Genomic DNA, 27727 nt, shown 5'->3' on the forward strand with positions numbered 1-27727 from the left:
TGCAGAAAAACGTATCAACTAAGATTTCTTTACACATGTGGTGATACGAACCAAAGGTCGTGATGAGTTTTTAAATACTGATAATAGTAAAATGGTAATAAATCTGATACACTCCCTTAATGTATCTCTCTGCCATGTACATTTTAGGCCAAATTTGTATCCTAAAGGTATTGCAAAAATGTGTACACAGGCAACAGGCAACGTATTCATAAGCATTTCATGTAACGACGTTCTGTGAGGGAGCTTAGGAGGCATCAAACGCTTCAGACGTCTGGTTCCCATCACCACCACTGTGAACAATTCTGACTTGGTTACGTTTCTCCAGAACGGAGTGTACTCTGAATGACTTGCTTATATGTTTATGACTTATTTAATGCTTATACATTAACCATATTATTATGCACAAATTTTATAAACTCACTGGAACCGTCCTTTAATTTTAATGGGCACTGTATCATTGGTGTGCACGGAAAGCTCAGAATTAGTGTGGGAAAAACGCGGTCTCTGCTGCCACCGTGTGGTTACATTGGGTTATGCACGCTTGAACGGCGGGAGAGTTTCATCACATGTGAAACATGAAGGACCCATTAAAAAGCAACATCCTCCACAATATACCGGTTAAAAAGTACTAAAAAAGGTCAGGAAGGAGATTCTTCTCGCTCAAAATTGGCCAAAACCATTTAATAAAATACCCTAACCTTATTTTATAAACCCAGCTTACGCGTTTATGACAGAAAGGACGAAAACGCCACAGTGACGACAGCAAAGACTTTCTAGAATCGCGTCAGTTTCGAATTTTAAACCGTTTTGACCGTCGAGCGTTTCCTAAATAATTCACATCAGCGCTCGAGTGTCCGGTTTTCGTGACGCCTCTCTCTGTGATAGCAGCCCCGGCGAGCAGGAAATCGATTCACCCTTAAAACCCCATTTGGCTTCAGCCAAGCCAGCCGGGCAGCAGCTCTTTCCAGTTTGTCTCTTTCCTGCTCCGGCACTGGGGGTCGACGCGAGCTGTCCATGATGTCTGCCGCCAATTCTTCGCCAACCTCCCCGTCCATTCAGATCTGCAGGTGAGAACCCAGCTCTCGCCTGACATTGTACTTCCTTTCAGTGTCGATCACAAGATCTGCATCAGCGAGAGCTGTGAGAGGTGTGAGAGGCTCTTTCTCAAGTAGCTTAGCCTGCATCTCAAACGTGCAGCGCAGCTAGATAATCTCCAGCTTTTAGCACAGATAGCTAAGATGTGTATTCAGTATACAGCCGTGTTGGATCTCCATGTCTAAACGGTGTATAACCACTGAGAGGGGAAAACTGCGTTTAAGCCGGTTTGCCGATGCAATTCGACACCATGTAGCTCTTACCGAGCATGTCGCATGTCGTCTGTGATGACCTCAACAAATGATGCTGGGGCTGAGGCATGATGCCGGGACAGAGAGGCAGTCATACAGAGGACGATTCAGCTGCTGCAAGACATTTCATATGTTCAGAGAGGTTTATGTGGCTTAGATGGGGAGAAGATATGGAAAAGACATCATTTGACATTGAGATATTGAGCATGTATGTTAGTTTGATTCCAAACTAGACGAGCACGAAAAAAGGTGGACGTCACCTGAATCAGTCTCATCATTAATCCCTGTACAAACGGCATTAGAAACAGCGGGCGCGTTAATACCGGCTATTCTCTGATGCGTTATTTTTTGTAGGCCACCACTGTTCCGACAAACCCCGCCTCCTGCTCCGGGATTGGCTAGAAGTGTCTTGGCTCCAGCTCTCCGATTGGCTGGTTAGCTTCGACGTAAGCGGACTGCGCGTGATTATGGGCTACCAGCCAATCCTGGCGCAGGAGGTTGGATGTGCTATCCAATCGTAGCGAGGTCTGAGTTTGCCGGAAAACGAGTGGAGAAAGAACAACCGCTGGCTAAAGCTGCGTCCGAAACCCACACACAGTTATGCTGCACTTACTACACCAGTGAACGGACTTCTTTTGGCAGTGTACTATTTTTTACACCCTAGTTAGTGTGGTAGTTTGCGGTTTTGGACGCAGCCTACGGGTCTGAGGTGTTCGCCCTCTAGTGGAGGACAGTTTACATTCCTCAGCGTTCTGCGTAAGCAGAACGTCATCAAGCAGAGCACATGGGGGCTTGTTTCTTGGAAATGTTACGTGTTCCTGTAGGGAAAGTGATGGCTCGTCTGCTGATAGCCACCTCTAGGTACGTAGAAACTCGCGTTGGCAGCGATAAATCACGACGTCTGACTGGTTTCTGCGAGCACTGTTGAAACTAACTCGCACTGAACTCGCCTTGAAGTTAGTTTGTGCTAATCACTAACTCCTTTGAAGCTGGACAAACTAATAAAACTAAGCCCTTTCACCTAATTGTTCTGCTTTTTCCTGATCCCCTGTAGGCTGATTTAGCAGCTGCCGTCAGTGAAAGTCTATTGGAATGTTTTTTCTTCTTATATGCTGGAGGATTATGGATCCTGGTGTGCGGGCTTCTCATTCCGAATTTTTAGTGTGCTGCACATTTTTTCCCAGCTATTCTAGCTCTACAGAAGCAGGCATGTCACTACTCTCACTTTAGTGTTTCAGCAGAGCTCAGTATTTGCATTGATTAATCATTAAATAGAGTGTTTTATTTTTTTTATGTCGTCATAAACAAAAACAAACTTGGTACCTGGTAAGATAGACGCTCACCACCTCACTGACCGAATGAAACACTGTGTCTGAATGATCCTGTATTTATTACAGAGATACTTTGTATATATGTCCTTCTAGAAGGACCCTCTTGTGAAAAATAAAAGATGAATTTTATATTTATTGTATATTTATCTATGCAGACACAATTTTTAGAGAAAGTTTAATGTCCAGTAATCATTTGATTAGTATAATAGACTCAATGTCTATTATTGTTACAAATGCAGTCATTTTGAAAAAACATTTTGTTAAATATTTATTATCTATAAACTAAACATTTCCTGAATTTATTTCTGAATTATTATATATACATATATAATATGTGTAATAATACATACAAGTCTATGTACTTTACTTTGCCTTTTTTACACTAGATTGATTACACCATTTGTAAGTTCTAGATATAGTAATGTAAACCAAATAGTAATGTAAATACTTTGTTAAAAAGCTCTTTGTTTATTATTACAATATGAAAATGATTTAATATTTTAGCAGCCATTCACGCAGAAGTTCAGGCAGTTCCAAGAGTTCAGAAACTTTTTCATGCAACTGTACAGCAAGCACAGGAAACACTGAGTGTTTGCTTTGTGTCTTGCTAAATTAGGGATAATAAATATGATCGTATTTCAAAACGATATTTAGTATGCAGCAAAGAACATGTTTCATAACAAAACATTATTTGTTTTTAAAGTGTCCAGTCTTGGGGTTGAAGAGGTTACATCTACATTGTCATAGGATTACCAAGACCAGTGCAGTTCTTGCATCATATGAGGCAGCATGCTCTTACGACACTCCTCAGGTTACGCTGTAAGCACTAAAGGTACAAGAGTTTAGAACAGCAAAGTAGAGACCCTACCACTTTGTGTTATTTCATCAGTTTCTGCATAACTTACTCATCAAGATGTAAACAAGGCCATAGAGAGTGGTTTAATGTGAAATGGTACATTGTGGAGAAATGTACCGACTCTGATTTCTTTACAGTGTTGGTAACAGGAACCAGGAGCCGCAGTCTTTACAGTGCAGTTATAGCCCAAAATCAGAGTTGATTTCACATCAAGGCACTCTTACATGTTATAATTAAAGATTAGCATTGCCTTGATTTCCAATCATGTAACAAATTCATGTAAAAAGTTAAAAAGGCTAGGGCAGAAGAGAGGAAGCTACCCATTGCCTTTATCAGGATGTGCTGTGTGAGTTGAGCATGCAAAAAAGCTTCCATTTTGCAGTTCAGAATCGACCAGTATGCCTACACAAGTTATTATATGTCATGTTGAATATGGTAAAATAGTGTTTTTTTAATGTTTTAACCAAAAAGCTTTATCTCAAAACTATCATAAAACAATGCCTCAAACATTAAGCAGCGTATTTATACCAAACTCTTGTAATAACTTTCTGTGAGGGAACTTTTAGAGGCATTAAACACTTTTTGAAAATCTGGTTCCACCACTCAGCAAGTTTCTCTAGAGTGACGCATTTTGCGTCAAACCACTCATTCATTTGTTTGTATCTTAGTCATTTAATTATGAGGAAAATACTGGTACAGGTATACTGTAAGGGCTTCAGTTAGTTTCCTTGGCAGAGTTTAGGACCTATGTGTCAAACACCAGGCCTGCAGGCCAAGTCAGGCCTGTGGCACAATCCTATTCAGTCTGCAAAATAATTTTCATTTTCTATCAATATTAGCCCTTTTACCATGAGCTGCACTACAGTTCCCAGCATGCACTCTCCCCAACTAAAAATAAAAGATGCCAGGTGTCTAGTTCAAGCGAAGGGGCAGTTTTAAAAACCTACTGTACACTGGGGACATCAAGAGAGCCTCAAGGGAGACACAAGAAAATGATGTGAATGCGAATATATACGAATGTATTTGGATGAGGAAATCAGCTAGGAACACGGATGAAAGGCAGTAGCTTATTGTAAAGATTATATAAGCAACATAACTTCATAAGTTATGTGAACTTATGTAGCTTTCACTTGTAGATTTGAAACCATTAAACAACATAACCTGGCTGAGAGACATAACAGTGTAGCACTGATCATGGAATGGGAGAGGGAGCGTTTGAACTGACTATTGTGTGCAGACTGTAGCAACAATGCATTTGGGGAAACTAAATCCTAAGTGCACTATGATGTTGGGTTTGTGAGCTTGCTGAGCTGAGCTAATGCTACTTTTAGCTGAACTAAGTTACTTTAGGTTCGGCTCAATACTGCATCAGATTGTATTAAGGATGCGATCACCTATAACTGAGCTAAACAAGTAAACATAATGCACTGTCTGCAATAGTCATCTGCCCTTATATTTATCTCTTTGCATATTGAATTATGGCTGAATATCGTGTCATAGTTCATTATAAATCCAGAATAATGTCACAGTAGCATATATATGTATAGTCTACAGGACAGCGCTGATTGCAATAACAAAAATAAATCCAAAGTACACGAGAGAGAGAGAGAGTACAGCAAACACACCACATTCGTTTGGGCTGGACACACATTTTCTGCACTCACAGCTGTTGCACGGATACCAAATTCACCTGGTAGTGTGGATCGGGCTGATAATTGACGTCAAGGGCATATATGGAGCGTTTTAACTTCGAGTGTTGGTCGCCGGACTTAGGTTTAATTTTTGATCAAACCTCTGCTGCAACATGCTGAATGGCAGGATCTTTCTGAAAGAAGTCAGATGCTTCCTTCACTACAGTATACCGAGGTAGGTTTATGTGAAATCTTGTGATTAGATGGGGTGCTTAAGTGAAATCAAAAGCTTAAATTGCATGGACTACTCCCTGCGAATGATGTGAATGTTGTGTGTTGAAGTAAATATGTGCTGGCTTATGGTTTTGTGCTGATATTGTGGAGTTCTGTACTGACTGAGCTGTTAATATGACAAAAAGAATGGAAACAATAAAAAGTTTTAGGAGAACAGTGTCAACGTTGTTGCCTGTTCATATCCCTGTTCATCTGACATACACCGCCTATGATTATAAGAATGTAGACTTTCATTCATGTGTGATAAATAGGAAGAGACTGAAAAATTAAGCATTTCCTGTCAATGATCAACCCCATACGTCAGACGATCGCCATCTGGCACAAGTTAACTCGCTCTACTAGTTGGAAACACCCATCTATTTGATAAATGCTTACTCATTCTAGAAGAGAGGTTATCAAACAAGTCCTAAGCACATTTTTGCTCCCAATGCTTAAGGGTAGAGCAAAAATAGCAAAAAGAAGTGGTGTAAGAAATACTGTTGTAGAGAACTTTGTGAATCTTTTTGTACCTCAAGGAAAAAAATGACAGAAAAATATAGGACATTGACTTTTAAGCTAGGCTGTGGTAGAGGTGGGCTGAAATTATATACAATCAGAAGGAGCCAGTCAAGAAACCTTGAGAAATTCTGACCCAAAGAAAGTGTCAGAAGAGAAATGCTGGTGGATGAAACCACGTACTACATGTTTAAAAAGGCCAGCAAAACATAAAGAAAAATGTATAAAAGTGCACTTTTTTTGCTGGTGTATCTGTTTAAAAGATGGTGTGAAATGCACCTGTCTTTCCATTGATTTGAAATATAAATGAATGAATGTTTTAGCTTCTGGATTACGTCATTCTCTTGCCAGCTTACTATTATTCAGGAGGAGACGTTGCTAATTGTATGTTGTAATAACCACGATTAATTATTTAATTGTCTTTTTGGTCATTTTATACTCTAAAGCATCTACTTTGACTATTAGCCATTTTGCTTGCTAGTCAGCTTAACATACAGGTTGATTTGAAATAATTTACTGCAGTGTACACACTCAAAAACATCGCCCTTTACAGAGAATCATGTGCTGAATCATGAAAAGCATCAGTTTTTCTCTGTCAAGTGTGAAAATACTAGAAAAACTCATTCCGTTAATCGATAGTGGAGGTTATCACAAGTGCTAATAGCGTTAGCTGTAGCTTCCTAACTAGCTTATGTCACCTTTTACAAAGTAAGGAATCGACACATCAGCATACCGTTCTAGTTCTAGGTAACATTCTGTTGCTCTTAATGGGCTTTTATCTTCACCTGGAAGAGTAAGGAATCAACTAACTTCCTATTGGCTTTGGCTGCAAGAAGGGAATGCCCTCAAGTCCTTTAGGTACCGATCTTAGGCAGCTACTGAAGCCATAAACCTGGAACCTTTGGTACTGGACCAAGGGCCATTGAAAAAACACAGTTCCAGTTTTGTGCTATGAAAGGATCTCGTGCAGCGGTAAAACGCCTTTAGGCACAGGCTTCCTCAGACACAAAACCACAAAAAATTAATCAGCATTCGAAGAAGACCCCGGTGCCCCTGACCACGACATTGTACACTTTTGGCCACTAAAAATGTGGCCCGAGTTGTCGCTTCACTTGGAGACTTACTTGCATACTTTTTCTCTTCTAACAAACCAAGGCCAAGTTTCCCAAAAGCAAATTAGTATTAAGTTCATCTCAATTGAAAGAGTGTTAAGTGTGATGTTCACTCTAAGAATCATCTCTGTGTTGAGACGCTTTTGGAAACCCAGGCCTGTTTAGTTGGACAAGGAACAGATTTTTGTTCATTTGTTAACTTTAACCTCTGTGATGGTTAACGTGACGATGTGGTGACTGTGATGGTCCTACTGGGCTGAGCTGGTATTGATGTCATAGATGCTGTTCCATTAGCTAAAATTTGCTAGTAAAACTATATAAAATAAGATCTTGAATAAAAATTAAGGTGTTAAGCAGCTCAGCAATCATAGCAAACTCAATTGTCATCCTCACTCTTTCCCTTGCATTTGTCATTGTCACAGTGACAGTGAAAGTGTGCAGCTGCTTTCAGTTGACTTCAACAGCACGTTTACAGTGTGTGGTTAGGAAAATCAACAGTGCCTCCACGCCTCTTATCATAAGCGTACTAAAATCGCACCAGCCCCTTTTAAAAACATTTCCTGTCCATTTCCTCTTACTCAAGAGGTTGCCTCAGCAACCCCTGCTGCCGGGTGGCTCTCATTGGCTGAGGACCATGTGGCCTGAATCAGGCTGGATCAGTCAGAGTGAGAGCAATGTTAGTGGTGGAGGAAATGATGATGTCATGGCTGATGTTATGTAGTAGAGGGAGGGATGAATGAATGAGTCTTCTTCGGCTCAGAAAGGCTTCAGGCAGCTTCTTCCTAGTCTCCTTCTCTCTTGCCCAGGACTTTAGACTGATTTGACTGCTACCACACATGGCTCCTCTTCTTCAGCTTAGCAGGTACTGTATATGTACATCACACAACACACAGACAGATGTGATACTGCTCTCATATGTGGGCAGTTAGTTTCTTCCGTTTTCTCTCGGTTAATAACTGTCTTTAACAGTCAACGCACCATGTACCTCTGTCATTCTATTAAATGCTCTTTCTCTTACTTAAATTATAGTTCTTAGAAGCCTAAATAAACAGATTTATTAAAAATATCTCACGTTTTTTTCAACCTCCAGACGTGGCTCAGGTTACTTAAGGGGAAGTATGCAAAGTATGTGAACTTCTCTAGTTCTCATTCAGAAAAGCTTGCTACCAGACCAGTTTTGTATCACCAGCTCTATCAAAGCAGATATGTTTGTGTAGCACATAGTACCCTCATTACTGTCTTCAGGTGAAAGGTAATCTACTGTATCTAGAAGAACCGTACTGGTGGCCTAGTAATGAGACAGGCTAAACCCACAACTGGAAGGACATGGTGTTCCTGGTTAGGGTCTTGGGCAAGACAGAGCCCACCTGATCTGCTTGGTGATGCTGTGCTGTTCCCAGACTGAGCATGGTTGTGTCTGATTTCCATTGTAGGATGGATCATAAATGTGTAACTTCACTTTCTAAGCATGCTGAAGTAAATGCTGTTTCTAATGCTGTATGTAGCCATAATAAGATAAAGCAAAATAGCATCATACCCATGTCTGGGTAGTAAGTGCAGAAGCAAGTGCTCTGTATAATGTTGTTCTTGTACTCCCACAGATCGTCGCAGCATCTCCTCTGTCTTTGACACACATGAATGCGATGATGTCGACTAACTCATCCCTCAGAAACTTGAATTGTGGAATACAGGGTTTCTTGACTCGTGACTGATGTCCATTTTGTAAGGTCCAAATAATTAACCATTGATTCTTGTGTTCTCAGGATCATGCGTCCTGATGACGCCAACATTGTGGGTAATGTCCATGGTGGCACAATCCTGAAAATGATTGAGGAAGCTGGGTGCATCATTGGAACGCGCCATTGCAACACTCAAACCGGGGTAAGTTACTGTCCTGTGGACACTGCAGGTCCCACACTTTAAATCACAGAATGAAGCCTGAGATCCAGTCGTTGTCCCTTGTGCAATTTATATTGTGTAGTAACACAGAAGATAGCACAAAGTGCAACGTTGGGCTTTTGAGCTTTTGGATGGATTTGACTCCTATTATTTGCGCAATCAGTTCTACATAGGAAAGATATTCTGTTGTCCGCTCATAGGTTTGGTGGTCAGGTGGCAACTTCTAAATGTTAAAAAAAAACTGCATATTCAAAAACAAGTGCTGACCTGAATGGGAACCAACAGAACTTCTAGTTCTAGCTAATTTTTCCACCTTCTTGAGACAGCTGAAACCATCATAACAACCACAATTAATGTAAATGTCTTTTTGGTCATTTTAATGCTCTGCTAAAGCATCTACTTTGACTGTTAGCTACCTTGCTCGCTAGGTAGCTTATCCTCTTGGTCCATTTGAAATAATATACTGAAAAACATCTACATTTACATAGTATGATGTGCAAAATCACGTAAAGCTTCAGTTTTTCTCTGTGTGAAAAAACTAGCAAAACTCATTCTGTGCATCAATGGTGGAGGCTAGCATAAGTGCTAATAGCATTAGCGTTAGCTTCCTAACTAGTTTATGTAACCTGAAAGAACTTTTATAAACTGCAAGAAGACCCTCGAGTACCACGAAGTTCTGTTGATGCCAGTCTTAGGCAGGTATTGACAGTTCAGTTAGAGGACCTACAAAATACTGATAAACACTTTTGTTGTCTGTTTGCTATGTTTGCATTCAATTTTGGTGTTAATAATAATTTTCTGCTGTAATGCCCATAAAGTAGCAGTGTCCCCTTAGTCGAACAGTCTGTTTTTAGCTTTTTAATTGCATTTTGTGTATTTTTAGTTACGATATTCAGTCAGTTCTGACAGTGTAATTGCAATGTACATCATTTACTGGGTGCTTCAGATTGCTTTGAGTTTGAAATACATAAATGTTAATGCAAATGGGCCTTAACAGTCCAGTGAAAACAAAGTATGGCAGGTTTGTAAGACATTCTATTAGCAGGGAGTACCAGCACTCAGGAAGCAAGGGATCATTAACTTTATTAAATATTAAATATCATCCGGTATTATAGCATAAATTATAACATATAACATAAAATCCTGTTGTTGAATTTCATATATTTCAGAACTTGTATTTATAATATTTTTGTCAAAGTACTGCTCAGCCCTAGTTTGGGCTCAGTTCTTCTCTCAGATCAATGAAAACGACCATCTGGATGTGCTCTGCACCTGCTTTATATCTTCAATGCCTAATTGCATCACTTTCTTCTTGTCTTACACCTAGTGCATCATTTGTGTAGCTTATATAAGAAGAATTTTGGAGTACAGAGCAAATGAACTCAGTAATATGTTACAGCACTGAGCTGAAAAAGACACATCTGTTTTAAACATGCCTACACCCCTTCTACAATGGTGCCATAGTAATCTCTACAGTGAGAATTGCTTATTTAAAGACTAGGAAAACGTTTTTTTTCTGATGATGTAATTCTTTCAGCGCGTTTACATGCTCTTGGGTAATCAGATAACGGGAAAACTCTGGGTCCACATGAGTCGGGCAGTAATTGGATTTCTACTTTGCAACCCATCAATAAACTCACAAAAAAAGATGTGACGTAAACATAATGTAAAGCTCAAACATCATGGTGCTTTTTTTGTGGAAAATATGACGATACATCAGACTTTAACAGAAAATATGAATATACATCATCTGGAAGATTAAGGAAAATATGAAGGCATATCATCTAGAAGAACATCGATCCAAAAGTGATTTGTTGCTGGACTTGTGGGTGCTGTGTTAAACGCTACTTGGTGTTTACAGGATGGCAGTCTGTTTTTGCACATGCACAGACTGAGAAAAACAAAAGAAATCAGAGTAAGAGTATGCATGCACTTAAACCTGATTGCTAAACTGAAATCCAGCTCTTTAGCAGGTTTCTTAATCAAATTTCTAGACCTTAATCCAATCTAAGAAATGGGCGTGTGCTGTTTACATGACCATTTAATCAGCTAACTGATCGGATTATTAAGTGCATATAAATTCACTCAATGTCAGAAAACAAGGTACTGTACAGACACAAAGAGTGTGGATTTAGTGTACATGCAAGGAGATGTAGGTTAAAAGTAAGGTTTCATTCCTGTCCCTTGGAGACGATAGTCTAAGAAAGACTCTGCTGCTTAACTGAATGCTGAGGAAGTGAGCCACTGCTGGTGTGACTAAATGGTATTGCTGTGGGGAAATTCCAGTTACATTTGCATGGTGTTTTAACACCGCTGTGGTGTTGGTGGAGCTCAGTTTATTTCCAGTAAAAAGGCTATTAGTCATTGCGGTGTGTGTTTGTGGTTTTGGAGGCTGAGGTGTGTTTAGGAGGGATATAACAATATAATGTATCTTGTGTATCAAACTATACCATATTGTATAGTGACTAGCATGCTACATCTATACACACAGTGTTGTATTAAGACGCTAAAGCACAGATCTTGTTTGTTATTGTACTTTTATGTTGAATACTAATAAATTAAAAATAAAAACATGAAGATATAATGTAAGATGCATTTTCTGCTGCTTCTTATTTTTCCTTGGTCGAAAAATGTATTGAATCAAGATACCACTGTACTGTTTTGGATCGAATTCTGAATTTCGTGATTTGTTACACCTCTATCATTGTTTTCTGACTAGAATGTTAGCTGGTGGCTAGTGTGTTAGCTTGTGGCTAACATGGCTTCTGGCTAGAGCATTAGATAAATGTATAAAATCTATACATAGATAGATATAAAAAATATAAAGCTCAGCTTGTTTCAGTTGTACTTTTCGAATTTTGAATGCTCTAATAAACTGAATCATAAACATATTAATGTAAGGTGCCTTTTTAACTGCTCCTTTTTTTTGCTACATCAAAAATATATCGAGACACCATATCAAATCAAATTAGGAATTCTGGGAATTGTTTCACCCCTAGTATCGTTATTTTGTGTCCAGCATGTTAGCATGTGTCTAGCATATTAGCTTATGGCTAACATTAGCTTGTGGCGGGAGCAATAGATGCAAAGATACAAAGCACAGCTTTTGCTTCTACTATACTTCTATAATGGTGAATGCTGTAAAAAAACCGAATAAAAACAATGTAAGACACATTTTCAGCTTCTTATTTTTGCTGTATCCAAAAAAATGGTTTAAATTGAATTTTGTGAATTGTTGTTTTGTGACTAGCATGTAAGCTTGTGGTTAGTGTGTTAGCTTGTGGCCAACATATTAGCTTCTGGCTAGAATATTAGATCAGAAAACAAAGTACAGCTTGTTTTAATGATTGTACTTTTATAATACTGAACGCTCTAATAAACTGAAACACTAATGTAAGGCACTAATTTTTGCTGTACTAAAGAATGTTACAAATCGAGGCACCACTGTAATACATTGAATCAAATTCAGAATTTTTTTGAATCGTTACACACCAAGTATATTAGCATGTGGCTAGGGTGTTAGCCTGCGGCTAGCATATTAGCTTGAGGGCATTATAGTACACTAGAAAGCACAGCTTTTGTTTAATAAATTGTGCTTTTATAATGTTGAATGCTCTAATACACTGAAAATGGAAACATTAACAGATTAATGAAAAGCATTTTTTCAGTCCTTGTTTTTACTGTATCGAAAAATGTACTGAATCGAGACACCACTGTATCATTCTGAATTATAAAGCATTACATCTGTGGTGTTTCACCATTCGACAATGGCCTTCAGAATGGCTCAAGTTTGAGTTCAGTCTAGAAAAGGATCCACTGTACAGCCCTAAATGAGAAACGCTGGAAACATCCTTGTCAAAATGTTACTTGGCTTTAGTTGTTTTTGATAAAAAATTCAAATTATGCAAAAAGAAAGATTGTTTCATCTAAATATTTGCTCATTTAGGATGCCTCAAAAAGTGCAGTGCTAGCTCTGGCCACTAGAGGACAGCACACAGCCATAAATTGTGCAACACTGGCCATTTAAAACCTGCATTCACACTGTTGTGATTCTGTTTAGCTCTTTAATTGCATACCCATGTTTTTGCCTAGCAGTTTTAAAGTTACCAAGACATAAACACAGAACTGGTGCCGTGCAACTATAAAGTTCTGCTTTTAAACTGACAAAATGGCGACACTAACATATCTGTAGGAGCCACGTATGGATTTGTTTCTTGCTGATTTAAAATAACAGTGCCAGATCAACTAATCTACCTACGGAGTACTTGATGATTTTTTTTTTTGAAGCTTCAATTGATTGGTTTACTTGTAAACATGATAATACAAAGAAGTAGAGGCAAGTTCATTCAAACACAGTTACCTGAAGGAGGAGTTATAAGCTTCTTTTTGTTTGTCCGTGCAGGATCGCTGCGTGGCTGCCCTGGCTCGAGTGGAACGCACTGATTTCCTGCACCCCATGTTCATTGGTGAGGTGGCCCACGTAAGCGCTGAGATCACCTACACTTCCAAGCACTCCGTGGAAGTTCAGGTCAATGTTCTGTCTGAAAACATCCTCACAGGTTAGTGTCTATGAGAATATTCTGCCTCCTCTCAGTGTGCTGATTATATATTAACTGAGTGTTCTATTAGAGCTGGACAATAACATTATATTAACATTTAAACAATATTAACGCTAACGTGATGTTAGCGACATCCCAGTATATTTGTTGGTGTTTTCCTGAGCATATCCTGGATATATAAACTTTTATATATATATATATATATATATATATATATATATATATATATATATACTTTAAACACACTTTCCATTACAAAGGGGGCCTGATTAGTCCTGTTTAATTGCATTTAGTGCAGCACAGTATGCAAAATATTGAATACAAATAATTGGATGCATACTTTTTTTAATATTGTGATATTACATTTATGTCCTATTGGCCAGCTCTATATTCTATACACTTCATTCCAGACTAATTAGGCCTAAGCCTAGAATAAAAAAAGATTTTACTAGTATTACAAGTTAGTCCAAGCCTAAATGTAAATCCAAGCATGGCTGTGTATGTACAGTATATTTTGGATGTATATTTTGATGGGAAATTGCATGTATTCAGGAAAGGCTTGATTGTCACCTAAATGGTGAGATAAAGATGTTAGAAGTGATGCATGTTTTCCAAGATAAAGAATGCTTACTTTAAGGTTTTCTTTGCCAGACTTGTCAAAAGCATCATCTGGTGCATCTAAAAACAGAACTAAGTGATACCTACTTTGAAAAGTGTGCAAGTTTTAGTCATTCCCACCCACTAACTAGGGTTTCTTCCATCACATGATGATACCAAGCTGAGAGAGTAAAGTGTTACATGTGCTTTCACTGAAACCAGCCGCTGCATCTTTTCAAACTCCCGCTCAGACAATGCCATTGGGCAGCCCAACAGGAGGAGAATTCTAACTGCCAATTCCATCACATCAGCTAACAGATGCTCATGTTGGCTAGAACCACTTGGTAGTTTTATGCGTCACACTTTATACGACACTTTTTCTGAGCAGATCACACAAAATAAGTGCCTCAATTTTACACAGATGAAGTGTGTTGAAATGTAGAGAAGAGTCTTGACTGCACCTACCTTGCCGTGTTCTAAATTCATTACAAGAAACAATCTGATAAAATCATTAGTACTAGCCAGCTTTTGAATAGGGGAGGCTATGAAGGTATTCAAGATAAGAACGACTGATAGCACTTGAATGTACTTTTGGGTAAACACGCTTTGTTTTTTTCTCTAGTTTACATATGTCTTTAAAAGTCTGTTTGCTTTGATACAAGTAGAGTTTAGTCTGACCTGATCTGAACTGTAGAACATCACTGGTACAGCAAATCTGCAGCTAGCTTTGGCTGATTGGCAGTCTTGTACTGAACTGCATAATCATCTGTGGAGTGGATGAATCACAGGATTTGAAAATTATCCCACAAAGCAGTTGGTCGTTGATGCTGTCCGTTCCAGATTTACTGATTTACTTCTTCTGGAGTCATATGTGCAGAATGAAATCTGTAAAAACCTATTGGTTGGACAATTATAAAGAACCTTTTCAAGTACAAAATTTAATACTTCTCTAATACTATATAAAATGGCTTGACTTTTTGCTCTTTTCTCAACTCAGCTTCAGCAAAATCAGAGCAGAATGAAAGGTCTATTTGGCTTGATTCAGTAGACCAAAGCTTGGAATCTAAAATTGAACAGTTCACACATTTTCTCAACTCAGAAAGGCAGATTCAGTCCATCTCAAGATGGTACCAAAGCATTATGAACAAACTTGCCAGCAATTATGCTCATATTCTAATCTCTGAGTCTGAATCTGTTATGATTATAAATATAGACCCATTCAAAACCACGAGCAGGGCTAGCTCTCTTAAAAATGACAAATTCTTACCTTCAGAGATACTTCTTTGAAGGGGATAATGAATCAGTGGCAGTTAAAGAGAAGGAAAGGGAAGGCAGCAAACATATTAGGACAAAACAAAAGAGGTATCCCCAAGGTGCACAGCGTTACCACAGCAACAGAGTTGTCAAGGAAGCAGGGCTGCCGCGGCAGGGATGAGCTACAGAGTCGATTTGAACATTAGAAGGAACAGGCAGTGACAAAGACACACCATGGTGGGTCCTTCCAGGTTAAGATGAATGATGTCATTGGGAATATGAAAGGACTCCTTGCAAGAAAAGATATCAGCAAAGCTGGAGTCAGTGTGCATCAGCTGTATAACTAGCATTCATTTATTATGAGCAGCGTTGACATTTTGGGAGTGGTGCATTCCCTTAATGACAGCTCATAGACCTCTGTAAACTCTGAGTATACAGACAATACCAAAATGGTCTTCTTTTTTTACTTACTGGCTATAATAAGATACTGGCACGCTCAGTGATGGAGACATTTGACAGACATTAAGCAACAGACGAAGAAGTGTCCTAAGAAAAGGGTCTTTCTTTCAGGCCTCAGCGCCAGACTGTGATTTATAGTTTTTCCACTGCCTAAACAAGGCCCAGGCCTTAGATGGAAAGTCATAGTTTGACTGAAATCTACTCCACATCGTACTAATCATCCTGCTGAAGTCAGCAGCAGCCTTGAGGATATGAAGTAGACTGTGGAGGCCTTAGATAGTAAAGATGAAATATGGTATTTTATAAATAACTAGGAGTGCAAGTTAAACATGCCACACTGTTGATGTTCTCATCTGTAGCATATAGTCCTATACTATGAAAATAATGTTGACAAGTTTCCGTGTAGGTTAGAACAGGCACAGAGGTTTGTTGGCACAATGCTAACTTTTTGGTCAGTATGGGGAACTCTGAATGTTACAACCTCTTCAGGTGGGGATAACTTTTCTAACAGTATTCAAATGTTTAATGGCGAGATATAAAAAATATACTAATTTTAGTTACTCGAAATGGCAGTCAGCTTCATTTTGATATACACTCACCGAGCACTTTATTAGGAACTCCTGTACACCATCTCGTTCATGCAATTATCTAATCAGCCGATCGTGTACAGCAGTGTGTAAAGTCAAGCGGGACCTGCAGCTCCAGGCATATCTTCACATCAAACATCATAATAGGAAAAATGTGATCTCGGTGATCATGGCATGATTGGAGGTTCCAGATTGGCGCCATGATTTTTGGGGCCAGGCGGGCAGTTCTGTAGAAGAAAACATCTTCCAAAAAAAAAAATCAGACTGGTTTAAGCTGACAGAAAGGCTATGGTAACTCAGATAACCACTCTGTACAGTTGTGGCAAGCAGAAAAGCATCTCCGAATCTTGAGGCAGATGGGCTACAACAGCAGAGGACCACATCAGGTTCCATTTTTGTCAGTCAAGAACAGAAAGCTAAGGCTGCAATGGGCCCAGGCTCACCAAAACTGGACCGTTGAAGACGGGAAAAATGTAGCCTGGTTTGATTTCTGCTGAGGCACACAGATGGTAGGTTCGCCAACAGCATTAATCCATGGATCCAACCTGTCTTGTGTCAACAGTCCAGGAGAGTATTCCGTTAATTTGGGAGCTACTACACTAAATGATCAACCACCCATGGAAGTCAATTTAAACCTTGGGACATGAAGAAGTCCCAAATTAAAGTATGGGATGGGACATATATATGAAGAAACTCAGCCGAACATTGAGGAGCCAGGCCATGCAGAGCTTTATATGTAAAAACTTTGTACTGAACACGGAATGTAATAGGTAACCAGTGAATACTCTAAAGGATAGGGGTGGTATGATCATTCTTCTTTAAAAAGGCATTTTGAACATACCGTAACCTAGTGAGGGCTTTGAAAGGGAGGCCAGATAGGAGAACATTGCGGTAGATAAGTCGTCCAGCCCATACCTACTTTCACTTGAGCTGCATACTTTGTCCACCACTGTTCGATACAAGCCAATGATAAGAATAAATTAAGAAGAATTCCTAATGTTTAATTGATTTGAAAAAATCATTTAAAGTTTATATTTGTTTTTTGGTTTTAATTATGATGTCTGATTATTTCTGTTTTGTTACTTCATTCTTTAAAAATTATACTCTTTTAATGTTACTATCGTCTGTTTGTTAGCCAAGATGTTCAGTTTTTGTTTGCTGCTAATGTATACCTGGGATATATTCTGAATTATGACGTGTGTGAAAATTGTTCCGACCGACCCCACTCACCCCTGCGTAGAAAAGAACAGAAGAGCCTTTTGACTCACAACACAGTTATAATAGAAACTAAAGGGCAGTTGCATCAGTCTATTGTAAGCACTTGTGCTCTTATAATGGGCAGTTGCGTCAATCAAAGTATTATTTCAGTCTCTGTTCTTTTACTAAGTACAGAAAAATGCCTTGAAATGATTGTCAGTGGTAATTGACTGTACAATACGATTCAGCACATAGAGGTTATGCATGAAAAGCTGTAGAATTAATTTAATCTCTCTTGGCTTTTAGCTTAGATTATGTCTTTGGTCATTAAACAATATACCAGTGTTTGTTCTAAGAAATTCTGGCCACATCACATTTGCCTTAAACATGATAACAAACAGAATTAAAAGCCCTTTTAGACCAAGATTGAAAAAATAGACTTTTAAGGCTGAGATTCATTAGAACTCCCATTAATATTGCTTTACATCATTCAAGGTGTAATTGTTGGTTACAGTGATGATACTTTTCACTATACATGATATGATTATACATGTAATTCATAATGTACATTGATGGTCACTCCAGGGATCAGTCCCGCTGTTCTTAAATTGTCGTTGGGCTTTCTAGCACTGCATTACTGGGTGGTCCCGCCTTGTGTCAGCATTGCCCCTTTAAGGGTTCCTGCTGTGCCAGAGGGGAGCGCGAGGAACGGGAGCAGACTTTATGTGCCGCTGTCATGTTAGTTTAGTGTCACACTTCACACGCGCAGGCCACAGTTCCAGAGCAGCACCTGCACACACAGGCTCCAAATGCTCTCCTACGTATCAGGAGCTAACGCTAGCGTCACCTTCTGTTTCATGTGTGTGCGTTTAGTAATGAATGTTACAGCCGGCTGCATGCATGTGCAAACATACGCACACATGAGGTTACAAATAAAAAAATCACACATTGTTTTTGTAGGTTAGCCTGTGATGCTCAGCATGTCCTTCATGCACACACATGCTGTGCTCTTCTCAAAATATGTCCTGTGCTCTGTGATCAGCTCTAATAGCTCTACTAATCAATTCTCAGGAGCTTGAGATGCCTACTAAATAAATAAAGCCTACCAAACCACTAGGCAACATTCAAAGAATGAGTCAACTGCCCTTAGGAGGTCTTTTAATGGAATGTTCCAGCGTTTTTCGGTCTAATCTGGAGGCCCATTCCTGCCAGGTAGAGGAAGGAAAATTGCACCTATGTTTTTTTTTCTCTCACTCTCTCTGTTTCTGGCAGCAGTGTGTCAACATTTTGACTTAGTATCTTGAAATAATGATTTACTTTCTTGAATTACTGTGTTGAAACACTGACTAACTTGACAATTTGACCTTCTATTCTAATTTCAGGTTTTTTATTTAATATGTGAAGTTTAACAGCATTACAATACAATGCAATTACAGCAAAAATTCTTTGTCTCATGCTGTACCCACTTTGTCCCTATTTCCCTGCCTTATTAAAAATGAGATACTTGATACACAGGACTAATAATAATAATAACAATCAAAATTTTGACTTACTTTCTAGAAATTTTGACAACTCAATCTCTAGATATGTCAACTTATCAGAAAAGTCATTATTTCAAGATACTAAGTCAAAGGTTTTGAGAAAATGTCATTATTTTGAGATTCTAAATCAAACTTTTGAGATACCACAGCCAGAAACAGAGAAGTCAGACAGAAAACATAGGTGAATTTTTTCTCCTTTGTTTGGTGGGAATAGGCAGAAATTGACTCAATAAACACTTGTGATAGAAGCCAATGGGAAGCTGCCTCAGCATTTGCCAGTTAGCGTCTGTTGTATGTATGTTTTGAATCAATGGGTTTTCGGTTATTGTAGTAAGTGCAGGGAAACATGTTGAAATGATTGTGGTACAGATGCAGTAGACAGAGAATAGGTTGAATAATACTGGAGTTTTCCTATAAGCACTGACATGTGTATAAATACACAACCCAGTATATCCAGCCAGTAAAGGCTTTTTAGTGCTACATAGCTAATTTAAATGCAAAGCAGCTGTATTCTTGAATACTGGGAAAAAATGCCCATGTACCCCTGCTTCCTGGTATGACACACTCACTGTTAAAGGGTGTGTGTATGTGTGAGTTTGTGTGTGTGTGTGTGTGTGTGTGTGTGTGTGTGTGTGTGTGTGTGTGTGTGAAGAGAGAGAGAGAGAGAGAGAGAGAGAGAGCTGGGGCTGGGCTTAGGGCCATCACATGACTCCTTTCCTGGTTACAACTGCGCACACACACACACACACATATGCGCACATACACAGTCAGGGCAAATCTTGTCAGCCTCGTCTCACTCACACTCCTTAGGGGTCTCCTGGCTCCGAACGCAGGGGCCGTGATGATTGTGGCCGCAGGGCACCCCCCCCTCCACCCCCATCTATTTCCCTTAGTTTTCCCTCCACACTTCCACACAAACAACTACGCACAATACACACATGCAAAGTCACAAAATGCAAGGACACATTTGAGCCATTTCTCTCTCTCTCTCTCTCTCTCTCTCTCTCTCTCTCTCTCTCTCTCTCTCTCTCTCGCTGTAGCTCTCACTTGCTTGCGCTTTCGCACATACATGTGAACACATATGAACGTATGTGTTTATGCAAACGTGCTTGCTCAAATGAACGCGCACGCTTATAGACTCACATTTGCTTTCTAAGCGGCATAAAGCAATATGTTTCGTGTAAAATCAGAATGAGTATAGCAATTTGAATTGACTTTATAGGCCAAGCTAGATGTTATCTTGCAGTGATCAGACATTGCAGTTAAATTAAATTAAAATGAAATTGATAACAATAATTTCTCACGCATTTTCCTTTGACGTTTCCATTCATTGTGCAAGTCTCATGTCTGATCTCCTCAGGAATGTGTTCGGAATATCTTAATGACTGTTTTGAGTGGAAGTTAAATAAATGAAAGGTGGTCTCTGAGTTTTGCAAAGTGCTGTATGTATTAGAATAAAATACGATACTTACTCATGTGTTTTTATGTAAATGCATGTACTGTAATATATACAGTCTGTATCACAATACATGCGTGTTGTTAGAGCAGCACATGAATAAGTACGGTGGCCAGAGAAAGAGGAGGAATGTGTGCGAGATTAAAGTAACAGATGCCCACATGAGGAGCTGACCGTGGCTTCTGGACAGAGCTTAATTAAAATAGGAATTAATTAACTCTTTTCAGAAAGCACATCCAAAGTGTTTACAGGGAGCGTTTACAAACTCTTACTCGCCATATGTCACAGAGACCACCACAAGTCAACTGTTCCAATCACATTACGCTCACATACGTGCGTGCACACACACACACACACACACACACACACACACACACACAGTAAATATACCTCCCTGATGACCAAAGAAAGATATTCAGGTTCAGCAGAGCTTGTGCTAATTACTACTGTACTACAAGCTCTACAGGATCAGTAGACAGTGACACTGATTTTAGCCTTTGGGGCATGTGTGTGTGCACATTTGTGCGTGTGTGTGTGTTTGCCTGTTTGTGTGTGCATGTTTGTATGTGTGTGTTTGTGTGTGTGTGCCTGTGTCGTGTTTGTATGTGTGTGCATGTTTGTTTGTGTATGTTTGTGTATGTGCAAATACATATGTGTTTGTGTGCGTGTATATGTTTGTGTGTGCACGTGTGCCTGTGTGCATATTCCTATGGGTGTGTTTTTGTGTGCATGTGTTTTTTGATGCACGATGAATCCACATGTGTGTTTGTGTGTGTCCATATCTACTTGTGTGTGTTTGTGTGCTTTTATGTGTTTTTGTGCATTTGTGTATGTGCATATGTGTGTTTGTGCATGCGTCTTTGTGGGTTTGTGTTTATGTATATGCATATAGGTGTGTTTGTGTGCATGTTGGCGTGTGTATTTGTGTGTGTGTGTGCGTGTTTGTGTGTTTATGCGTGTGTGAGTGCGTGTTTGTGTTTATATGTGTGTATTTGTGTCTGTGTTTGTGTATATGCATATGTGTGTGTGTGTGCAAGTTTGTGTGTTTATTTGTGTCTGTGTGTTTGTGTTTGTGTGTGTGTGTGCAAGTTTGTGTGTTTATTTGTGTCTGTGTGTTTGTGTATTTGTGTGTGTGTGCGTGTGTGTGTGTGCATGTGTGTGTGTGTGCATGTGCATGCATGTAAAGCTGTAAAAGCGCTATGATCTGTAAAGAAACTGTACTGTTCTGCCTCACCATCTGAAATCATTCCCTTTGCTGGAACCCACAGTGTAGGTTGTTGAGCATTGTTGCAGGATTGAAAGCAGTGTGCACATAGTTGGCAGGCGTAATGGAAACTCTGATGGAGATGGTGATGCGATGTCCTAACATATTAAACAAGCCAACTATTTTCTCAGTCTACTGGCAACAAACTCTTCCTGTGAGGTCACTGCTAGTCGCTCATCTAAGCCGCTTTTGTCTGTGACTTAACTCCTTATACTGTAAGCATATTATTCAGTTAATAAAAATAATAATAATAATAAGAAGAAGAAACTTTATAGAGCACTTTTCATACAGATAGCAGATCAAAGTGCTTTACAGAGTTCAGCAACAATAGTAAAAGAACATAATGAATAAATAAATGTTGAATGCTAATTAAGATAAACTGAGACAATAACATACAATCGTATGCAAATGTTAGGGCATTCTAGAGAACACATTTTTATTTTATTTTTGCAGAGTTTATTTGCTGAATTTGGCATAATGGAAGAAAAAAAAACATAAAATGTGGCAAAAAGTTATAATAAATGCCTAATTAAAGGTAGAATTGAGTCCTGTAGTTCCACAAGCACAATAATAGGGTGAGGCCTCTCCATTCTTTCTGTAAATTATGTAAGATATTTGCAGAATGCCACTATCTGCAGATGTTGGAACATAAACAGACAGATATTCTCTGAGGTATGCAGGTGCTAAGACATTTAGAAAAAGTAAAAGATAGAAGTAGCCAGTGCAGGTCTTTGAAAATACGGGTGGTATGTGCATTCTTTCCTGTTATCGTTAGCATTTTGTACACATTGTAGTGTATCACGTGTTGTTTTCAGTGAAAGTACAGTGAAAAGAGCACTACAAATATTAATTCTGAAAAGTGCTATGAAACTACTATGTAGGCTATGTAGAATTAAGAGTGGGGGATTGAAATGTGGGCCCACCTACAGAACTTTGCAGAACTTTTTTTCAAATCTCTTTGACTGGCAATTCTGGAGCCACAAATGCATGATAAATTAACATCAGACAAAATGTTGAGCATGTTCTGTTTCCAATAACTTGTTTGGACGCATACACAGTATATTTATCTATCTTGCAAGAAAGCAGTGTATGTGGTAGGGCTGTGTATTGGCAAGAACCTGCGATACGATACATATCATGATACCTGAGTTACGATTCTATATATTGTGATATATTGCAATACTGTAAGCTAGGTGATATATTGTGAGTTTTTAAATCTAATTATAAAATAGTATAAAATAGTATAGTATAATATAGTATAAAAACACACCACCATATGCATAAAATCTGAGTAAAATACAATGTTTAATTTTTATGCAGTCAGAACTGCGAACTCACAGTTCCTGTAACACCCAACATCATAGCACTACTTAACGTTTGCCTATATCAGAAAATAAATAAAGTTCATTTTTACCTCCTTGTAGAACTTGGGAGGGTGTTGTATAATGAGGCTTCATTGGATTCACCATATTACAGAAGCCTTGCTGGGACACATTGAGCTGCCTGTAGCACATATTTATAGGAAGCACCCTGCTTAAAACCATAAGTAGGACATTTTGATAGCCTATACACGCAATACCCACAGACCCCAACACTAAATAACAAAAAAAACATGTATACACAACTTAAACTAACAGACAGCTACATGAACAACATAAATAGTCCCTTTTCAGGAAGGGCATGCACTACACAACAGTAAAAAGTCCAGCAGACAAAACTTACTTTACAGTACAAGTACGTTTAGTTATTGATGAAAAAATCTGTAAAGTAAGTTGTTTTAATTCATAGAAACACCTTTTAATGCCTTTTACTGTAGTTCGACAGTTTCAGTAGTTCAGCTAGTTATTCTGACATAGACTATTTTACCATAATAAAAAGGTTTTTTGTGAATTTACATTTGCATTTAACCTTTAAAAGAACTGGAACAGCAAACTACTGACCATTACATTTTACAGCACTTTGACAGTGTAAAGAAATTGTAGTTTGTTTTTTTTTACAGTGTAGAAATGTTTATTTGTTTTCACTGTAAGTGAATGTAAAATGTTTCTCTTTTTGATTGTGTGAAATTCATCCATCCTACATACATGGCTACAAACAGAAACTTTTAGGATTATTTTGGAGTTTATTACATTGGGTGATTATATATAGGCCACGTTAAGTGATTTGATAGGCCACATTGATCATTGGGTGATTTTATTTATTTATTCCTGTATTTATTTATTTTTTCGATTGCATTTGAAATGGTCAGTTAAAAATTCTTGAGGGAAGTGGACGCTTTTGTGGTCGGTTGCGTGGGTCTAAACCTGCTCATCATATCATGGAAGACACTTTGATGAACATACAGCTGATAACTGACAACTATACCTAAACTATTAGTAAAGTGTTATTTTACATTAGCAAAACTGGTCTTATTTCTTAATTTGCAGCAAGAAAAAAACGATTTCATGCAAAGGCATACCGAGCCTTTTGACGGGCCTACTGCCTCTTGTTGGAGAACAAGGCACCTGTGTTACAAACAAGCCACAGATTCATTAGTTTGGGCTTCACGCCTTGGGAGAGGCTCCTACTTTCGGGACTCTTTAATTTCACCAAGGCCACATCAAGAGGAGAAAAACCTCTCGCTTTAATATTCGAGGGCAACAAGTGAAAGAAGATAATGATGTCGTGGAGGCAGCCAAAGAGAACTACACCTTCTCTCCGGCGGGTCTTCAGCTCATCTAATTACGCTCTTAGTCACAGCTGCAGTGCCAGATTAATTTCCTTTTTTTTTCCCCTTCCCCACTTCTTGAGATGCACTGAGCCATCACAAGACCAGAGAGTTTTTCAGAACTTTCTCTGCTAGACATCTCCATGCGAAAGGTCATGGCGTTGACCGGAAGAAGTTCGAAACGCAAAGGAAAGCGTGCATTGATATCCAACCTCCATCTGTCCGCCACACTGTGCACGGACTATTTTTAGCCGACCGGTCTTTGCCAGCTGAAGACATGTAAATATCCCTCATATGTGGAAGCAGAAGACAAGCTGCCGCGGGAACCAATTAGAGGAGCCATTCTCTCACCATGGTAGCGGCAGGATCCCTGCGTGGTCGCCATGGCAACCGGCCTTGTCTGGATGCCTCGAATGGAGTGTAAAAATGCAAATGCTATTCCCAAACGCGGCCTGTCAGGATTCATCTCTCACTTTCCGCTGATTCTGTACAGTCAGACTCAGCTCAGAAATAATTTGCTCCGTGTTGACTGACTGTAAGAGAAACGAGCTATTTTTGTAGTGTCACCCTGTCGTAGACAAGCACGCTGTTGTGTTTTTTTTTCTTCACTCCTTTATATTCTTTGGTGTGGTGGCCTTGGAACAAGTGTTGGGATTTCCATCAAAGCTTGTCTGGTAAATGAAATCCAGAGGTTAGTTGGTCAAAGAAGAACACTGTCATCATAGAATGGTTTAAAATGTCTGAGCACTTTATGTTAATACACAATTTTTTTGAGAAGGCAAAAGGGTCCATTCCTAATTGAATGGTCAGTGGACAATTGTCCACTTTCCAAATTTTCCATTTTTTTGGTTTAGAACTGGAGCAGTGAGGCTAAAATTGCTAACAAACACTAAAACTCAATAATGAGCCAACTAAATCCTTGGTTTTGAATGTGCAAACGTGTTACCGCCACACTATTTGCTTTTAGTGTCACGTTAAATCTGGCAGTGCCTTTTATGAATCTGGACCAATATAATTTACTGTGAACTATAAACATGAACTAAACTGCAAGCAGCCATTTCCTCTGCCATTACTTGTACTTCTTGTTTGCTGTTTTCTTTTTTCAACATTTGATTCGATTTGTTTTACCTTCCTTTTGCTGTCCTCAGACACTGATGTGATGAGACTGAATAACTGGATAATGTAAAAATGGTATATTTAGAGCTGAGCGATATAGCAAAAATGTAACATCACAATACTTTAAGATGTTTTTACAACACATGATATGTCACAATATATATTTTTTCTTACATTTGGTAAGTTGGAACAGACAGTACAGCCAAATTTAAAAACACATCCAAAACTTTGAATATAATAATTTGTATTTAACGTTTCATACACTGCGCTGCACTAAATCCAATGAAACAGGGCAAATTATGCTGTCGTTATAATAAAGCGTGCAGTTGGGGAGTGTTTTCAAGTACTGACAGGACCCGCGATCCACTAAGAAAAGCATATTGTAACATATTGTGACATTTATCACGATAACAATAAATATTATCAGATTGCCCAGCTCTAGTATATTTTAAGGTAACTTGTATAAAATAACATGATATTGATAGTCTACATGACAAATAGCCTAAAGATTTTCTTAAGAAAAGACTGTCTTATAAGAATTTCTTAATTTTTTGACAAGAATTGTTAGTGTTTGATCCTTCTTCATTTTTTTCTGAAGAAAGCTTTCGTGAATCAGGCCCCTGAAATGGCTGCCCTTAGAAGTGAAGTTTGTCATACTGTGCTCTAAATCACATCAGCAGGTCAGCATGACCTTACTGAAGACCTGGATACAGTTTGAGAAGGTTGAAAGAAGTTTTGGTGATGTATTTTCACAGATATGATTTGGGCTATTTGGGTGACTATTGGGTTCTAGTGCTTGTTAGCAAAATAGCTTCAGTTTTAAAATAAAGAAGCAAATTTTGGACTCCAAACTCCTTGAGTGATCGATTACATCTAGGGTAAGTGAAAAATTGGCTACATTTGATTTTTTGCCTATTTCCTTAACATTCTTCCATAAATTTAAAAGATGTTTTGCTTTATATGTGGACGGAATATGCCTGGTGGTTCCTGCAGCCTGTGCCTTTTGTGCTTCTCGGGGATTGAGTGCAGTTGTCTTATCTGCACGCTTCTAGTTCTAAAAGTGTAGCGTTTGCTCTTCAAACATATGTGTGTCCAGTAGAAAACTCCATTGTCTCTGCAGGAAGAGGATGATGAGGTACTTGCTTAAGCAATAACTCAATAGAGTTTTCCAAGTGAGTGGAATGTAAGATTATTGTATTACATCTCTCTTTGTAGAAGAGTTTTGTTTTGGTGTTCAAGGTCTTATGTACTCTAGACACTAAGCCCTCAAACGTCTGTGCTGACTTGTTACTGGGCAAGTTATCTGGCCTTGGTAGCAGGATAAACAGGACACTGAGTTGCTGATAAAAATGAGCTGAAATGTGTTTTTTTTACATTATATAGGAAAGAACAGGGCATAAAGTTAACTTCTGGGTTAACAGGAGGAACTCTTACCGAAATGTGATATTAAAATGACTACCCTCTTGACCAACATTCATCCATTTTGTCAAGAGCTCTAAACATGACAGTCTGTTAATGTTGTGGTAATTGTTAAATCAAAATACATAATAGTGGATAAATATGTAATAGAAATATTCAAAATATGCTAATCAAACAGCTATATTTTAATATGTAATTTGAAAGTCAGCAGTAAGTAACTCTGTCTAACTTGAAGTAAATGTATGATCTGATGTTGATGGGGGTGGTTGGCACATTGACACTAGGGTTGATGATCCACATGATCAGGATTATTTTATATTGTACACTGCACACATAGTAAAAGGCATACTAATTAACACAACTGTAATGCAGTGTTTGTTGTATTGGGGCTCTACTTATTTTCTAACATTGAAAGTGTCTGGTTTTTCAGATGTTCAGCTGCTAGTTGGGTTATCCTAATGCATGCTATGCCTACTATACAGCAAAGAGTGACAATTGTGCCAACATCCCCCCTTTTATTCTACTTAAATTTGCCTTAGTTGCAGCTATTTATAGTAGTACATGTGGTACACATAGCCAGTGCTTTAGGTATCGTGTCAGATGACAC

General features: G+C 38.7%; 1 protein-coding gene across 6 annotated transcripts in view; it reads left to right on the top strand.

Annotated features, from left to right (window-relative positions):
- The first annotated feature begins 891 nt into the window (after nucleotides 1–891).
- Nucleotides 892–27727, top strand: part of acot7 (acyl-CoA thioesterase 7) — a 116599-nt gene continuing 89763 nt past the window's right edge. The window contains exons 1-3 of one of the 6 annotated variants that reach the window (XM_036579000.1): nucleotides 892–1067; nucleotides 8829–8946; nucleotides 13367–13523. In XM_036579000.1, the coding sequence (XP_036434893.1) occupies nucleotides 1015–1067; nucleotides 8829–8946; nucleotides 13367–13523 (328 nt within the window). In that variant the 5' untranslated portion in view covers nucleotides 892–1014. Of the gene's footprint in view, nucleotides 1068–1922; nucleotides 2208–5123; nucleotides 5400–7785; nucleotides 7928–8828; nucleotides 8947–13366; nucleotides 13524–27727 lie in introns of those variants that run through there. The other 5 variants (XM_036579001.1, XM_036578997.1, XM_036578998.1 and 2 more) reach the window with 5 other exon arrangements.

The sequence above is a fragment of the Colossoma macropomum genome, unplaced genomic scaffold, assembly GCF_904425465.1.
Source record: "Colossoma macropomum unplaced genomic scaffold, Colossoma_macropomum, whole genome shotgun sequence".
Taxonomy (NCBI): domain Eukaryota; kingdom Metazoa; phylum Chordata; class Actinopteri; order Characiformes; family Serrasalmidae; genus Colossoma; species Colossoma macropomum.